Raw genomic sequence first — 19733 nt, forward strand, 5'->3', positions numbered from 1 at the left:
CGTTTTTTTACTTAGTCTGTGTTTGGCAAGTTAAGATTTGAGAGCGGAACTAAGGAATAAATATTTATTAAAGTATAAAAAAGAGTAAACAAGAAGGCAATTTGAGTCTTTTCTATGATTTCACTTCGGAACTTTTATTAGTTAGTTTATTGGTTCAGCCACGTCTTTTTACGTTCTTGTACCTCCAACCGGCTGAAATTTGCAATAATGCTACGACTTTTGCATACATAAGACATTCCCTACCAACCGGAAGTCAGTCTCGAAGGAGTTGTGGCTCGTCTTTCGAGCTTCCGGTTCCTGTAATTATTAGCCAGGATGTTGGGGGTTAACAGGTACGCCGTTAAAAAGCTACAAATCGGTAGATGCATTAATAAAATCAACTGCAAATGTGCTGAAGAAGTTGGAAAAGATATAATCAAGCAGAGACAATTTAATAAAAGCCTAGACTGCACTCGAACGGAACTCCAACGATTCGAGCAAGCGAACCGCTCACACCGTTCCCTCATTAACTCGAAAAAAAGTTAAGCAGAGAAAGAAGACGTCTCTGAATGCCAGTAACACTGCAAATCGATACAGACAACCGGTTATTGGAACTATCGTCGGTGCTGAAAAAGAGGAAATTATTGTCATTAGCTCAGAGAATAATAGAAAAAACAGGCTTCAAGAAAGGAAAAAATAATGGAAATGACAATAAAGCCCCACACGCAGTCTCAAGATAGGGAAATCAGAAAAACTCACGAATATTAAGAAAAAAATTAATGTGTGGATCAACATGTTGAATTCTCTCATAAATTGTCGAGCTCTGCAAAGTATTTCGCCCATCAACGCAAGATAAGGATAAATATCCTGTAGGATATGACGAAAATTTCCTGAATATCTTTGCACAATATACGGAAATCGAAGACGAGAATTTCTCGCCACGAAAACAATAAAATTTAGTTTTTTCGTAGCAATTATGGCAGGTAACGCATGGCATGCTCAAAGAATTTATTACACCAAATCGATAGCATCAGTAAACTAGCACACATCGTATGTAAAAAATTTACAACCTTTTTCACATGAACGTAACTTTTTTATTTATAAACCAATTTTGATGAAATTTATGTGTTTTATGCGGACGTATATTAAGTTTAAGATGCAAAAATATTTGCTTCCGCTCAGCTTTTGCAGTGGGCATAAATAAACAGGAATTTTTCAAGTCGTTTGTAGAATGCAGAGAATTAACTTTTTATGGGTTTTCAAGGGCTTAAAGGCGTAATTAACGTAAGATAATTTTTTAATTAACTTTAATGCAGTTTGCATTTTACAACAGCTTTGAAAATAATTTTCGGAGACTGCAAATTAGTTGTTGTGAATTTGCAAAAATTATACAAAAAGTTGTTATAACAATTGATATGTACTCCCATGTTCATAATACATTTTGGTATAATTTGTGCTAACGTAGCTCTAAAGAAAAAAAGAAAAAAAGTAACATAAATTTGCAAAAAGAAATTAATGCGTAAAAAAACTGCATAAAAATATACATTTTTGTTGTAGTGCTTGTTTGAATCGCTGTGACAATTTTGCTACATTTGTGGTTTTCTTAACATTAACAAACATGGAACCCTAATATCTCAGATTAAATGAATGCTTTTCTAATGCACTCTGCATCACGTTAGCCCTAAAAGTACCCAGAAGTAGGTACACTAAACAAATCTGATAAGTCACAACTTAGCACATTTCCTGTTTTTGTATAAACATGTGTGTACAATTTATTGTATCTAGAAGTTAAAATAAAAAAACTGCAAATTGTACTTTCAATTTCAAGAACAATTTCCAATCATACAAAATTACCTGATGTTATATGAAGATATTCCATTTTTCAATTTTCCTCCTCGTATAAACGTTAGTTGAATTGAGTTGTGATTGTTCAGTTTTGCTTGTATCGAAAATGTAACTGAAATCGTATTATTTCAATCTTGAAGGTTAATTTACTTCAAACGTGTATTTCGTTTCGCTTCAACTGCTTAGTTCTGAGACTCGCAATGAACTTTAACTTAGGTTTCATAACTTCACAAGTAAGGATGCTGGTTATAGGCGTCGCTTGTTAATAGGCAGAAGAGACCGGAAACGATCGCCTGTGGGGTTCTAATTATTTCCGAGTGTCTTCTGCCTTCCGTTTCTAGATCGAACCACATCAAATATCTTCAAAAAGTTAATTTGTTGAAAACTAGGAACTAATTCACTGCCATGTTTATTCTGGAAGCATAAAAATGTTCTTGTGAGTTGTTAGGGATCATTTGGCAAATTAGCGTAAATAAATATTCAAGATATAAAACAGAATAAGAGTAGGATTCTATCCCTGCAAAATATATCAATCCTTATTGGTAATAAATGTCAAGTTCATCGTTACATCCTCTCGCCCCTCATGCATTAGTATAATAAAATCGTATATTACCAACTGTCGGTGGTCGGATCCTTACATATTACAGTAAAAAATGCTGCCGATAATACAGATATTTACAATAAATTTCCCAACTATCATAAAAGTTCGCAGTTTCCCCGCGCCTCCGCCGGAAAGCATTTAAATGACAAAGTCAAGGAAACAATAATTTTTTCCTCTCTGGCAAAATTTTCCAAAATAAACATCAATTTATCTTGTGTTTCTTTCTATACGTTTCACAATTGTTTTTGTCGCCGCCCCCGCAAGCTCTTTATTAAATCGCAATTCACAACCAATAAACGAGCGAAAGAACCGACAAAAGATCGCATAGCAACCCGCATACCTGGCATAATAGGGGACACCCCGGTATTTACTCATTACTACCACTACACACACCTACACTATATCCCTACCACCTGATATTAAATCGTCGCATTCCTTCAACCCCTTAAAGCTCAATTTGCTTGCAGGGAAGGTGCCGACTAAAAACAATTAATAATATGTGGAATTCGCGCTGCAACCCCTTGAAGAAATATTTGAACGTTTTATTAACTGCATCCGCGTGCAGCCGCAGACAAATATTGGTTCAGACTGGACTGATATTAGCAAACAATAAGTCAAAAGAATATTGCTTTTTCCTCGATCCAACAAAATAAAAAGGGCAATATTGACTTACAATGAGTTAATGATATTTTGTTTAACAACTTGGTTAGTTATTTGTTATTTCTGTTTCGGGTTAAAATATAAAACTTATGAAACCCTTGGTATCGAGGTTGTGTCGAACAGCAGCCATCTCTAGTCTCTTCAATATCAATTCTCTTAGTCAGCGGTTTCAGAATTGGTCAAATTAGGAGGGCTGTGTCCATTCGGGCTCCGGCTTCAGTCACTTGTCACCGTCCTCTATGAAATATGTTCAAGCTGGTGCAGCACATGTGTCGCTTCTCCAACTACATCGACTATGACATCTTAGTTTATTTTTCTCGACTTCAAGACGCTGAAACAACTTGTCGCCCCAAAAATTTGATAAATGTGAGGAGGTGTTTTATATCAGACGATTTCCGCGATTTTTTACTTCGAGTGTCCTCGTTGTTTGTGTATGCAGCGCATATCAATAACCTTGGGTAAGCTGTGACAATTCGCGCGCTATAAAACACAGACAGGGGCTACTCGGACATAAACAGGAGAGATATGAGGCAACTTTCCAAATAAAAGATAAAGACAGTGCCAGGTCCGGAGTTTGCCCAACCCTCGAAACTTGGACAGTTTTCCGCTTCGTTCTTGTCTACTCAAACTTTGAATATGAGATTTTTTAATAACATCATGGGAAGTTGTCAGCCTGCTGGAAAGACAAGTTTCAAATAGTAATATAATATGTCGCCCTCTACTACGTTTTCGGTATATCTGAATCAAGAAATAAGATTACTTCTCGATAGCGTGCCAGATAAGTACACACAAGAAGATTCTTTCCGGAAATTTCACTTTGATTAAAAAAAGTTTGAGAGGAAAAGGTCGCTATTTATAACCTGATCTCTGCTATTTCTATTGATTTATGTCCCCACATTAAAGAAAATTGATAAATTAAAATTTTATGTCACATTTCGCTTATTTGAGACAAAGTTGTGTTTGCTTGGTTAAAGCTTCTTCATATTTGTATTCAGAGTACACATTTTATGTAATAAATTTTCTCTTTGGTGAGATATAATTAGCTTTGCAAGTCCTTATTTAATTACGAAAATGCAGTGGCATAAATGCTTGATATTAGTAATTTAAAAGTTTATATTTTGTGGAATGTAAATGTATTCGGGAAGTAATCTGGTATTACACTAAAATTAACTAGCGTCCAATATTGTTTGCACGAGTACACAAGTGAAGCAGGAAAGTTTTCTCATTTCGCAAAGTTGCAAAATCTTTAAGTCTATATTATATTACTGTTTATAATAATATTTTCAGTAATAATTATTTCAGTGTTAACTCGCTTGGTGATGCTTCTGACGTATAATATAAGCTTTAACAAACATTCAAATTAAATTATAAACTTGCAGAATGGATACATTTCAGTTTATACCAAAGTTTGTGCGGTTCTGGATGAACTACATAAAGTGTATTCTATTTGTTGGACACACAAACAATATGTCCTAATATCTTTGTTACAATGATTATTCGTTAGATCTGGTCGTTTCAGGAATCTGGATGGAATGAGATTAAACTGTAGTCGTCGCATCCTGAATACACTCAATTAAACACCTGTGGTAATTTTATTCGACAGCTTTATGCCACACTCGGGCGACGTTACTTTTATTTTACTACGCAATTTGAGAATAAGGCCCGGAAAGATTATCCGAAAGAGACTAAAACAACAGTTTTGAATCGGCGAATGTGTTCCCTAAAAGCAGCCACAATATCGTGTAATCGGAGAAAGAAAGTGAGGGATCAAGAAAACCTCGAAATATCCATTCAACGCAGACATCAATTTCAATAAAAATGTCGATAGGTAAGCTTCATGCAAGGCGAAGAACCTCTCTGGTTAGCTATAACGTCCGACATCAACTTTTTTCTTCACAAACTCGAGTGTCGATATCAATAAGGTAATTTACAAAGTTTTCCTCGGAAAACAGAAAACTTATTAATTATTACTGAGCTTGGAGCACTTACATTTACAAAATGGAAAATACATTCAGTTTTCATAAACAAATCGATAAGCATAACATGTGAATATCTCAATTTTTAACATACTGCTATGTTTTTTAGAGTACATGACAGTTCAAATGTATAAAGTCATTAAAAAAAATGAAGAGTGAAATTCCAATACAGGGTGTGTCAGAACTCGCGCTCCAGAGAGAAATTTCAAGTAAGATAAGATGCCAGAAACATGAAAAAAATGTTTACAAAAATTCTATCTGTCAAAAAATTTTGAATTTTTTTTTTGACATTGACATTTTTTATGTCTATTTAATGGTACTGCTCATCTTGTATATGTTTTTTTTTATAATTATTTAGTACAGGTATAAAAATTTTGCTAATAAAAGCAGCCACAAATAATATTAAACAGAGTTGTAATTAGGATATAGTTTTCTTGTTTCCTCTTCTAAAAGCCTGTAGCAAAAAAACTTGGAAAGAAAATAATTTTTCCAACAGAAATAAATAGAGTCAAAGTACAAAATTTAAACTCTCATAACTTCAAAAATTATTATAGATAGAATTTTTTTAACATTTTTACATGACGAGTTCTGACGCACCATGGAGGTAGTATATACGAAAGTTGTTTGATATGTCTGGTAAAAAACTATGACTACGTGCGTCAGACAGTTGACAATTTTGAAAGTTTTAGGAAATTCTTCGAACCTTTGGTTATCAAATGCAAGAAAAATTATTCACTTATCGCACAAGGTTCAAGAGCTGTGATGTCTTTAATAAACCCTCTGCAAATGAAAATTTTGAGCAAAAAATTGACATACCAGGTGAATAAAAAGTATGGAACCAAGCGTTTTTTTTCGTAAACTAAGCACTTTACGAAAAAAATAATTAGTGTAGCGTGAAGTACAATTAAAATGTGAACATTTATCAAGAATAACATTTTTCGAAATTTCTTTTAGTTTTCGAGTTCTGGAAAAATTATTTTTTTTTAAATGGCAACTCACCATGGTAATTTTTTTAATTAAAGATTATGATCTAAAAATGACCTCTAATTAAATAATATTGTTTTTTAGCCAGTACTTTTTCCGAACTTAACCGAAGTGATTGTTTCATGCTTTTCATCATGGGAGAGCCCTGATTTCTATTCAGGTGCTTTGGGGTGGTTTCGAATGGACTAAAAATAGAAGAAAATGATTTGTTTTTACATTTTTTGATCCATCCTGAACCACCCCAAAGCACCTGCACCAAAAACCGGGCTCTCCAACGACCAAAGTCATGAAACGACTCCCTCGTTCAAGTTCGGAAAATCTTCGTGATGGGCTCGGAACGCAACTTTAACAATTTATTAAAAAAAAAGTACTGACTAGAAAACAATTCTGTTTAATTAGAGGTCATTTTTAAATCATAATCTTTAATTAAAAAAATTACCATAGTGGGTTGCCTTTTAAAAAAATATTTTTTTCCAAAACTCGAAAACTAAAAGAAATTTCGAAAAATGTTATCCTTGATAAATGGTCACATTTTAATTGGACTTTACGCTACACTAATTATTTTTTTTGTAAAGTGCTTAGTTTACGAAAAAAACGCTTGGTTCCATACTTTTTATTCACCTGGTATGTCAAAAACTATGGCAGATAAGTACTAACAACTAGGTACAAATAAGTGGTTACTATTTCAAATTTCAAAGTTGACACCAATTTCTCGTAGTTCCGGAAGTTCGGCCATTTTGAAAATAATTTAACTGAACTTATACTGGTCGATTTGAGTTGTGTACAACATTTCAAATTTCTATCTGCATTAGAAGTTAAAAAGTTTCTAATATAGGCCCTAAAAGAATCACCTTGTATAGTGTGATTTTTCTATATTATAAACTTTTTAACTTCCAAAATAATTATGTCTTTGAAATTTTGTACATAACCAAAATCGACCATTCTCAATTCAACTAAATTATTTTCAAAATAGCTAATCTTTTATTGAAATTGGCGCCAACCTTAAAACTTTAAATGGAAACCTGTTTTTATTACATTTTTGAATTTGCTGAGTAAAGAAGTGCTTCATTAACAAGGCGAAATACGCCGAGGTATGATGACCCAACCACCATCAAGATTTGTATACTATTTCATTCACAGTCATCATCCTTAAAAAACAGAAAACCAATAAAGAATTTATAAAATTTTGAAATTGCTTTTTACGTTTTTATTAAGTAGGTAATAAACAAATAGTATATTACATAACGAGCACGGAAAGTGATACATAACGCACAAGCGGGAAAGTTGCGCACGAGGGGTTAGCCTGCAAGTTTTGTACACTATTTTTCCTACGACCATAAATAATTTTTTTCTTACGAACATATTTTTTTTCATAACGATTTATTTTTTATAATGGATACAAAAATACGTTGAATAACGATTTAATTTTTATGATGGATACAAAAAAATACGTTGAATGAAAAAATACAAAACGTTCGAGTGCGAATTGTGCGTTAGATTTCTAACACACAGTGCGAAAACAAATCGCACAGGTTTTTGACCTTGTACGATATTGCCAATTTTCGCCCATATGTAATTGTGCGTTATGATCTAGTTTCGTATATGATCGTAGGAAAATATTCTTTTGTCAAAGGACATATGTCCAAGTAACGTCGCGTCGTTTGTGTTTGTTCTTTGTCTTCTGTAAAAAAAATGTCTAATATAGTTATAGTCCAATAGTTATAGTGACATGGAATCTACTCCTCTTGAACTCAGAGAAGTTGCTTAACAGGCAACAGAAAATTTAAAAATCATAGGTTGAGAAATGACTACTTCCCATCTTGAAAACTGATAAGGAAGTGACCACTTCCCAATCTGAAATGTCCTATTTCATATCGATTGTTAAAATGTGAAATTTTCCAAGTTTTCACGTGTAATGTAGTTTGATTATTACTTTATGATTGTGAATAAAAAAACGTAAACATCTCTACTTTTAAATATAAAATTAAAACCAGTAATTTTTCTGGTAAAGTTTTATGAAACCTGTTTTAATATTCGGGTTGCTTATTGTTTTGATTTCAAGTCTAAAAAAGCAGCAAGGTTTATACCGAGCAACAACTATGCTTTTGTTTGGCAACATTTTCATACACAATTTTACGAAAAACTAATTTATGATATTCCTTTAGGAAATATTTGTGCATGGAGCGTGAAACAGAGGCTGCTAATATTCCGTTGACTTTCAAGCAGACTATGAATTTTGAGCAAAGTAGGTCATTAAAGCGTCCTTATTAGCCTCCAAATAAAAAAAAGTTATAAACTAAAATAAAATTAATCAGAGATTATATCATGGGCCCATCTCCTGCGAACATCATATTTCCCTTCCTTAAAGAATTTCAAATTTCCTCGTTTGAATTTTCTTTGTGAATTCATTGATGCGAATATGTATGTGCATATGAAGTAACGATCTGATGAGAGGTTGAAATTTTCAATTTGCATGAACTCTGCCAGTGTCTGGTTGTCTTATATGCGTGATGTTCGATCTAATCATCCAAGCAATGGGTTTCTCTTAGATGATTCTCATTCGAGGTGAAATGCTCACTCAAAGGTAACGTTTTTACAGTCTTTAAAATTTATCACTCACTAAAATTGCATGCCCGAATATGGCATTCCATGAATCCACGACGAGAAATTTACTATCTCCTACATTGTATCTACAACATACACACGGTTGCAAGCTGGAAAAATCATAAAGTTTGCTTAATTAGAGTTTTAGAGCGGCGCTGAAAAATATTACGCAATGAAAAATTTTGATGATTTTATCAATTTTTTGTGTTTTGATAATTTTATTCAGAAGTACAATAAAATGTGACTTTAAAACACATAACTTTGATGAATATTTTTGCGAATAAATAAGGAAACGCACTTAACAGCAGAGCAATGTTTCTTTTAAAAGAACGCCTCTGACAAGCTTCTTCAGCCTTTAATTAAGCCATTAAAAAGAATTTGTTTGTAAGGAAACCAAATATCACAACACAAAATAATTTTTCCTTCGTATATCTTCAAATTCCGAAAACTGTTTTAATTAAAAAATTCATAACAAATTCGATTATTTTGTGATTTCACAAGGAGCTTTGTGTCTTTTATTACATAGAAATTAATCTTTCCCGGTTTCAGATATGACGTCAAGCAATTTCAATGCAGTTTTAACTCTCCATCCAATCAATACAACTCGCGCAATTTGTACCTTTTATTAATAGATTGGTAACAAACAAGTCTAGCTTCCAGACAAGATATGATGCTTCAATGATTTTGACTGAGTTCTAGCATGCATTAATTCAAATTGAATTCGATTGATTGCTGTTCAAGTTGTATCCTGCGGTGCATTCAGGACTATTCAATTTACTTTCGAGTAGATGATACATAATTGTTTCGTTAGTAACGAGAAACTCATTTTAATTTTATCGACGAAATTTTAAAACAGTACTTGGAAATATGAATTTAATCAGAATATTTTTTACTTGTTTAACATTTTAAAATTGCATGTATCAGACTAAATTTTGAAAAATATCTACCTATTTAAATATTCTGATGAGAAAAAATGCATTAATTCATGTTCTTGTCAGATTTCAGATTAAGTTTAGCAAGAGAATGCGAGCATTTATCGTAAATACACTCGGAAATCGGAATTATTAAAAGATAAATTATAAATGAATTTTGGCTCTCTAATTATGGATTTTATTTATTAACATAGGGATATTATTTTAGCATAATATAAATTAAAATTACGTTATGGTAATATGGCAATTGTATTGACTTTTTTGCAATGTGAATATCCCACTTTAGGTAAAACAATGAGATAATGGTAATGATTAAATTGAATTTAATAGAACGAGTTAGATGTAGATAGTTTTAAATAATATAAAACCAAATTAAGTATCTACCATTAAATTTTTATGTTGATGAACCAATTCATTTTTATTAATTTGCAGTTGCGTCACCAGAACGATTATAATATGTTTAATGTTTAATAACATAATAACACAAATTTTGTTTAATTATTCGGTATTTTTTTTAATTCTGGCAGGAATAAAACATACTAATAAAAACTTTTTTTTTCAAATTTATAGAATTTTTTTTGACATTTTGTTTATTATAAAACATAAATAGTAAAACTTTAAGCCCTAAAACAAACACCATTATGTTTCATGACATTTTTGAATGCAGCTTTTAATTTCAATGTTTTTTAAACAATTTTTTTAAACGAGCTGTAAAGCGAGAACTGTATGTTTGGCAAGGCCATGAAAATGCTACCGATCATATATTCTATGAGATTTTTTAGGATACTGCAACGATCACTTTCAAATTAAACAAAAATTTATGAAAACAAAAATTTAACAAGACTACTACCGGACTAGGCCGGTAAATTTTATCTACCGGACTCGTTTGTAACTATGTAAACTATGTAAACCAATTCAGTATCCTAAAAAATCTTTGAAAACATTCTGAAATAAGATGTTGGTGTTTATCTATACAAATCGTATACGAGTATAAGAGTTTCCTGTCAAAATGTAACATAAAAATTATTTAAATATTTTTCAGTTACTAAATTATCAATAAAACTTTTTCTTTTGTGTTCTCCGTACTTCCGTGAACATACATTGTAAATTTCTACGCTTGTTTGACAGAAGAGCTTTTTGATCTCGCTGTATTGTTACTACATAACACTGCCTCCAATTATAACTGAATTTTAAATTGCACAAGTAAAAGCATAGAACAATTAACTAATTTTAATAATCTTTGTAGTTAATTTCATTTTCTCATGTATATTTATTTAAAATTATGTCTCGTAAAGATTCGGGAATAATAAATAACGTTTGTTAATTCTTATATTTTATTATTACGTAATGTTTCAAAAGCGGCTGCTTTCTTCTTCAGACATTTTTAAACCATAAATAGTCAAGTTATGTTCAGTCAAAATGGCTTGATTAAAGATAACTTGTTTATGACCGTACCAAGTTGATGGTAGCAGTATCGGTTCAGCTAATTTCACAGTAGTAAATAAGATTAATTAAACATGTAATTAAATTAATAGTTATTTATTCGACGAGTGTAAATGGGACGGATTATTTCACGAGTGTAACGAGTGGTTTATCATCCACGAGGTGGAATAAAACGTCCGATTTACACTCAAACGAGTTGAATACAACATTTTATTCTTCGAATTAGACTCAATAAGGCTTAAACTTGCTTTAAATCTGTTAAAAATAATCTGACGTTTCGTATTTAGAAATGCCAAACAGTTGTCAAAACTTCCTTACACAGGAGAAAAACCGTAAATTTTGACAGTGTCGAAGAATAAAATATTTTTCTTTATGAAAATGTGTTAAATCCTCTATAATCCTATAATTCTATAAACAAGCTATTTTGATTAAACATTTGTAGGAATATCATAATTGTATACATTTGTAGATATATACCATAATTTTGGATAGAAATAGTATTTATTTTACTTTGGCAGTAAAAACTAATGATGACTTTTCACGTATGTAGCATCCATATCGCTTGAAAATAACTCAAATTAGGATTTGTTTTGATGAAATTCATTGATCCACAACAATTTCTCACTTAAAAGCGACAGTATGCAGTTAGTGCTGGTAACAGTGTTGCATAAAAAGTTGCTAAAAATAGTGTTGCAAGGTTGCATTTTGTAATAACACCGTTCTTTGATATAACAGTGTCACAAAATCGTCATAGCAAACATAACATACAAATATTACTTTTCTTAAAGACAAGTAGTCGTATCACAACTCTGTGTATCACTCGAACATGATTGTAATCGATGTAAATAACCTATTTTCTAAAAACCAAATAATGTTATGGGAAATGTACAAACTAGAGAAGTCGATTCACATTTTCAATATTCTTAATCGATTTCGTATAGAACTATCTACTATTATTGCTGATTGCATTTTGCTGGCGCAGGTTTCGTAAAATTATTTAAAACATTTTGTAGCATATTTCATGTATAGTAGCGCCGTTGTAACATTTGTTCCATCAACATAAAATAACCAGCTACAATTAAATTCTGATTTAATATGATTCTACAACAAACCAAATTAAAAACAAATCGAAAATAAAATTTAATCCAAATCTTTATGTCATCATCACTTTTCTTCAGATTTAAATCTTTTACAGCAATTTTTATTATACCTGCATCATAATCCTAAATTAAAACACGCTGCAGTGTGCGTAATTTGGCCTTTATAGCACGCTGAAATTTTAAAGTTATCTGTAGGTAACATGAAATAGTGAAATGTCTGGACCAATTACAACGTGAAAAAATGTGCTTAACAACGTAAACTAGTAACCGTCTCTACGAAAACGATTCACAAACAACCTTTGATAATTTTATTGTGTAAATTCACATTTTTTGAATGCTCATAAAAGATCGTAAATGGGCAGGTATAATACGACGTTAAAACCCGTCCTGCGTGTTTTAAAGGCTTGCTTATAAACTAGCATTATAATATACTATTATAAAACTGTCAGCACAACTGTCAGAAAAAATAACGGTGGCGACCGAAGGGAGCCGAGGGCATTTAAATTTAAGGGACGTTTTCTCTAGAAAACCTTCTTCCCAACAAACTAAATTAATAATAACATGGAAAAATGATAAATTCTTCAAATAATTTGTCATCATATTCAATATGCAATTTTATGAGTAAAAATCAGTATTTTAGTGAAAAACGAATCACTTTATTGCCTGTGGAAAAAAAAGGACAAAGTTATGGTCCATTTTTTTTAAGAAAGAAGTGGGTGGTAGCAGCATCGGACAGCTAATTTCACAGTAGTAAATTTTATTAATTTAAATGCAAAATATGTTTAATATCTCCACATAGCACCTAAAAAAAAACTGGTTGTCTATGCATTTGGAAATTTAAATTTTTAATGATCGTCAATCAAAAAAAGCCATATTTTTTCTCTTTATTACATACATATAACAAAAATAAAAGACAAACTAACAGAAATCAAAAAATACATCAACTTTCAAAATTATTTTAATGGTTTGAACTAGGCTGATTACGCGTCCAATCCACTTTAATTTAAGCGTATTATCTCCATAAACACTTGTTTTTTAAGAGCAGAGGGCTAAACTTTTGAACCACCAGAGGGCGCCACCGTCGACGAAGCCATGATTTCTGAGGTACTGCACTGTACATTTCTTGACACCGTTGTCTTTGTACTAGCCAATAGGAACAAAGAACTCTCTTCGTGCTGTTTTACTGCTATCTACTAGATATTTTCTTAAGTTTTAGTCAACCGCAGCTCCACGGAATTTTTAACAAGCTGCTTCTAAGACATATTATGTATATAACACACTGATGATTAAAAATTAATTCTCTAGGAGGTTATGACTTTGTTTCTTTCTATTTGGTAAAAAATATTTCACAACCTGTCAGAAGACAATTTTTACGATTAAACAGTATAAAATATTAATTAAATTTTTAAAAAAAAATCATTTGAAGACAAAATAAATTGCAAAATTTTTAATTATGAATACAAGCTTGATAATGTTTTGTGACTAGTTTTGTAAACATAAATACATACAGCTTGTCAAGAAAAAGGAAGGCCGCGAGATACGCAGAAGATAGAAAGAGCGAATCTCTGTAAGAGAGTGATGGACTCTGTCTCTCTGTGGAAAAAAGAGAGAAGCTCCTTTCCCCATCTTTTACTTGTCTACTGCGCACTCGCGACTTAGGGCCTTTCTTATTCTTGACAATGTGTATAACTAATTATCTGTATTACTAATTTGATGCAGCATTGCTTCTGTTATGGGTTGGAGAGTAAATGATGTACAAACAATAAGAGGAAGCAAGAAAGATTATTATATACAGGGTGCGGCAGAACTCGCGCCCCAGAGAAAAATGCCATGTAAGGTAAGATACCAGGAACATGGAAAAAATGTTAAAAAAATTTTATCTATAAAAATTTCGAAGTTATGAGAGTTTAAATTTTGCACTTTGACTCTATTTATTTCTGTTGGAAAAATATTTTTTTAAGTTTTTTTTGCTATAGACTATTAAAAGAGGAAACTAGGAAGCTATATCCTAAATTGTAAGTCTGTTCAATGTTATTTGAGACTTTTATTGGCAAAATTTTTGTACTTTTACTAACTAATTGTAAAAAAGCATAGGTATACAAGATCATCAGTATCATTAAATAGACATAAAAAATGTGAAATGTCAAAAAATAAATGTCATAATTTTTCGACAGATAGAATTTTTCCGTGTTCCTGGTATCTTACTTTACTTGAAAATTTTCTCTGGGGCGCGCGTTCTGGCGCACTCTGTATGTTCGTAGGCATAGTAACAACAGATTGTTTCGATTCGTCGGTGTATAGTTCGTTTTTTTCTTATTTCAGGAAACCCTATTGATTGTACTGTTTCAACCTATGGATTTTGTCATGTTGCGTAAAATTATTTTTACACTGTATGTATACTTACACTTGTTACATGAAATAAACGACAATGTTATCAGCTTCAAAAGTTGACGAATAAAAATGTTGTATTTCTTTCATTAATGTATGTTCATAAATACTTCTTCGTTTTTAATTCTCATCCTGTAGAAGCGTATTTTTTTCATTTACAGACAGTTTCAGGCGACGACAGAGATATGATATCATGGGTGCGAGGCGCCACTGAAACAGAAGATTCCTGAAAAAATTACAATAGTTGAACGTTAATTTTTTAGGACGCAGTTTCATATGCATCAATGACAGCCAAAGATATTCGAAAAGACCTGGTTCTGTTGCCTCCCTTGACTAGATAATAGGGGTAGCGCCTGCGCTAGCTAGTCCGCACTTCGCGATTACAAACGGACCGCAGTTCTTCCGCGTTCTTGGTTAGATGTAGATGCGTGCTGGAAGGCCGTATTTTCGAGTCGACGCGTGTTCTTGTGAACTTTTTCGCGCCTTTCATCGGAGTTTCATGGCACCTGATTTACATGTATGGTCTGAATTCTTTTTCAGCACTCTTGAAAAATTCATATTATGAAACGATAGCGTTTTACCGATTCAATTAAATTAATGTAGGAATTTTTGCTTTGGGAAAATTGCTCTGTAATTATTTGAAGCAATTGGACGAAAGTTAAAGATTGCCGGAGCATTATTGAAAGTTCCATTGCAAGGTAACAAGTTAATTTGAACTGTTGACTCTTTGCACTCAAGAGACGTGTTCAAAGCTAATTAAATCAGAGAAGTTTTTCTCGCATTTTCACATGACACTGCTGATTAAAAGAGCGTCAAAATAAATCACTGACTTTTCTTTGACTAATAACTTTTTTCATTTTCAGGTTTTAATTGGATCGGAAGGTTGAAATTTTCGAGTGTTTAAATAAAATGTCATTCGTAAAACTACTTAATTAAAGAACTGCTAAAAAGGACAATAAGTGCAAATGTGAATTGGTTGAAATAATTACAAGTGACTGAAACGGTAATTTTGAGAAGTTTTCAAGTGAACTGATTTGTTTATTTAAGTGTAAAATAAACTGACAGGATGTGTTCTTTGCTTTCTACACTGTTCGTTGTTTCGGCGGTTCTTCTACAAGGTGGGTTTTTCTTTGCATCTTGTGTAAATATTTATTTTTTGTTGTTTTATTTTCAATTAAAACGTTGCGTTATATAACCGTACAAAAAACATCAAATTTAGCCAACTTTGGCCATTAAAATATAAACGAGATTGGTTTGCAACTTTTATCTCTGTATACTATTCGAAAAAGATTTTTTCCAATTTCCGGTTAAACGGATTTTGTATCTGCCATCCTTGTTTGACGAGTTGATGAATATTTTATCCACTCATATAATAAAACAAACTTGAATCAAAATCGCTTTTTCTCTGATCCACTTTACTTCCTAAAATTGATACTTTATCAAAAATTTCGCCCAAATTATGGCCATTAAACGTGCTTTTTTATAAATGCGCTGTCACCTGTAGAAACCCATAAAAATTTTATTTTAGCATTTCATCAAACTTTATGAACCGTCACTAAAGCAAAATTCCTCGTAAAAATCCATTCATTTGCTTGCTAACTTCAATTTATTCGCGTCTTCCATATATATACAGAGTGTCTTCGCAGGTGCGCCTCGCCACCAAATCGCATAAATCGCGATTTATTATTCCGAAAGCTTGCAAAGTGGCTTCGAGGTTGCGGTGTCAATGTACCAAAATCGCATGTGCTTTAATACCATAATTTATGTTTTTAAAGAGCGCCGATCGCAATTGTTGAAGGGTTTTTTTCATAGAAAAAATTGACGCGTAGTTAAAACGTGTGAAAGCTTTAATAAAAGCGAGTAATTTATTTGTTTTTTTCTTTATTTGCGCTGAAAGTGCGATGATGAAAATTTTTTGTTTGGGGTGAAAATTGGAAAAAAAAGTCGATGTGAACGCTGAGTGGCAAACATTGGCAGTTTTATTGCCGGATTTTTGCTCCACTGATTTTTTAAACAGTTTTCTGTTAAATCAGGCCCTCGCGAACAATCGATTTAATTAATACAAATTTGGAAAATAGCGGAAATGTGGGAAATGTCTCCACAAGCTCAAATTTTTGTCTATAAAATGATTTAGATTTAATTTTTCTCAAATGTTTATATGAAAATACATAATAATAATAGTTACAAACATTTTACTTTTTACAGTAAAATTAAACATTTAAATTAAAATCATAATTAAGGCAATTGAAATAAAATTTGTTTTTATGTAATGTTTGTTATTTTGAAATAATAAATGAATATTGATGGTCTAATTTTTATAAAAATTTTGTTTCAATTAATCAGAGAGAGTTTATAAAAGCGCTTTTCGTGTGATGATTATTCTTAAGCTGTAAATTAAAATGACGTTAGTGATGTATTAACAATTAATTAAATGTAAACAGAAGTAATTGTCGTAAAACCACATTTATTGGAAAAATAAATATCGTTTACCCCAAGTTTACAAGAGAGTTTGAAGAAAATTAAGTATTTATGTTTTTGTCATTACTATTTTTTGTTGATGCTGCTGACTGGGGTGCTTTTTATTTTACATGTCGTTAAGAATTAATTATATTTTAAATTAGCCGTTCCACTAGAATATTTTTCCACATTTTATTTTAGATTAAAAATGAATTAATATTATTGGAAATTTTATGAGTGATTAATATACGATAACATTGATTTTTATATTTATTTATTTTTGTTTATATTGTTGCTTGAAACAACCTGTAGGTTAAAGTTCCTCAAATATTTCAGAAAAATAGCTGTAATTTTTTAAAATATTGATTCCAATACTTTTAAACTTTAGTGAAATTTGAACTATACTTTTGGAAGTCTACTGGTGCCTTGTGGACTCTAAAAGCCCAATTTCTTCTAAGTACAAATTTTTTTAGCGGCTTGAAATGGTTCAATATAGGAATCTGCTTGCTCAATTTGAACCACTGGTTTCTCAGATCACCTCGAAGAAAGTAGTATTTGTAAATACTTACGAAACAAAAAAAAAACTCAAAACTGAACATATTCAACTTAAAAAAAACTTGATTTTTGTAGACAAACTGACTCCTACGCGTTTGCAGTGGAACCACATTTTGCACTTTATGCACTCAATCATTTCTTGTCTCATTTCTTACAAAACCATTGCTTCTCTTCATGTGTCGACAATAAAAGCGTCATTATATGGACTACTATTGAGTTCTACTGCTTTCTGAACACCCAAACTTTTCTTGGAGGCTACAGTTTCAATCAATTTGGGTAATTCAGGTTGGCGCAGGAATAAATTTTAGGTCTTCTCATAAATTTATAATCCCATTTCTTCCCGGCAATTTTTTTTAGTGCTAAATTGGTGGGGAATTTTATGTTTTTCTGCCAACTTGAGCAAGGCTTCTCATAGCTCTAACAGTGAGCCCAAAAATACATTCTGATTGTTAAACAAAATGCCAACAGTGTTTCTACAGCAGTATCAAAGGTTGGATTCCTACCGAAGACTTTGTTTGACTCCCGAATGTGTCGAAATAACTTTGATTTAGGTATATCATAACCACGACTGCATTGATTTAGCTCATCTATAGAAATAGAAAATGGAAATTCGTAAAGCAGATAAGAAGTTTTCTAAACTAAGGTTCTAAACCTCATATTTGCAAATGAATAAATTTCAAATAATTGCAAGTATTCTTAAATATGCTTCAAACAATGGCTTTTTGGTACTGGCAAAAATGCTTTTACCTGTAAAAGAAAGTTGGTATTTTCTTAGGTGCTTTTCTCAATTTTAATTCTGTAACCAACACGCAAAATGACCATTCTCTGTACAGTTTTATAATGTAAACAGTTAAAGTTAAGTCGACCACATACACGATTTTAGCTACTTTGTAGTTAGAAAAATTTGGGTGGTTCATTTCGGGAGACGGTTCAATTGGGGTTCCTTGATCATAAGTGTTCAGAGTATATTGGGTTGGAGTTCAAAACTAGATTTATACTCTCTTTTAATTTAAGCATATTGGTGGATTTGTTTGAAAATGTGAACAAATATTTTTTTTATTTTAAAAAGGTAGTAGATCCTGTAATACAGAAGCAAACAAAGATTAGAGAACAGTTTAAAATATGGGCTTTTCAGATATTCGTTTGTTTCAGCTTCCATCTGTCATATTTACATAAAAATGTGTCCTGAAATAAAGTTAATTATATATTCCAAACGTTCTTTTATTTAATTTAAAGTGTACTTTTTTACTATTTGTGTAAGAGACCATTATGATTACAAAATGCAAACTTTTACGACTAAATATTTAATAATAACAATAATAATAACAACAATAAAGCCTAAAGTAAACTGAAATACGAAACAATAATACCCTGGACAAATTTTAGCGATTTCCGTGTCGGTACATTCATTAATTACAGCAACAATGCGTGCAAAATCGTAATGAAACTAAATTACGAATATAAACCGGATCTCATCAGCGTATTTTAAATCTGACAAAAACGGTCTTAATTACATCAAATTCGTATCTGCCGACATATCATTTTCATTTCTTTGCCACATCAAATATCATGCTCGAGACTGATATTTTATTCAAACGGGACACGGCACCATGACGCATTATTTCGGCAATTTTTACCGAATTTGAGCCAGATTTTGCAGCTGCGACCGCTCTAATTATTCGCACTTGCAAGCATTCGGTTGCAACTCGTGCATAAATTACCATTTATTCGTTAGCAGCGAGATTTCCGTCTCCTAAAAATGATATATCGGAGGTAATGTATTTGGTGTTAAGTTGTTAGTAAGTTCTGATCGTTGCATGCGGAATTAACCATGCCAGGACATGATGTTGCAACAGATGTTAGTTCCACGTTCTGAGCACGCTAAACATGCACTCTGAAAGCTCTGGCTTTCTCGAGACAGTGCATTCTGCATTTTTCGAAAGGAGACACTTATTGGGTGATGGAATATGACGCTTTCATCGGTTTTACGCCTCATTGGAGGACGGTGATTGCGAAAAAGGGACCGCTGATTAATTATGAACTATTTTCGAAATACTACGTTTATTATTAGACTGACGGTGTTAAAAAATTAAACCGGCGCCGGTCTCTTTGAGTCGAAGAAAGAACGATAAATTTTCCAGCTATTTTAGTGATAATAAATTGGATTTTTCGTGGAATTTAGTTTAACTGTCCACACATTTTATTTCGC

The 19733-nt window shown here is 31.9% G+C and overlaps 1 protein-coding gene across 1 annotated transcript in view; it reads left to right on the forward strand.

Moving 5' to 3' along the window:
• The first annotated feature begins 14908 nt into the window (after window positions 1-14908).
• LOC123014089 (limbic system-associated membrane protein) overlaps window positions 14909-19733 on the forward strand; it is a 183597-nt gene continuing 178772 nt past the window's right edge. The window contains exons 1-2 of the mRNA XM_044412971.1: window positions 14909-15029; window positions 15376-15630. Coding sequence (XP_044268906.1) covers window positions 15579-15630 — 52 coding nt within the window. The 5' untranslated portion in view covers window positions 14909-15029; window positions 15376-15578. The remainder of the gene's footprint in view (window positions 15030-15375; window positions 15631-19733) is intronic.

Source organism: Tribolium madens, unplaced genomic scaffold (assembly GCF_015345945.1).
Source record: "Tribolium madens isolate multiple individuals breed KSU strain unplaced genomic scaffold, Tmad_KSU_1.1 Scaffold_97;HRSCAF=244;Tcas5.2_LG3a, whole genome shotgun sequence".
NCBI classification, from domain to species: domain Eukaryota; kingdom Metazoa; phylum Arthropoda; class Insecta; order Coleoptera; family Tenebrionidae; genus Tribolium; species Tribolium madens.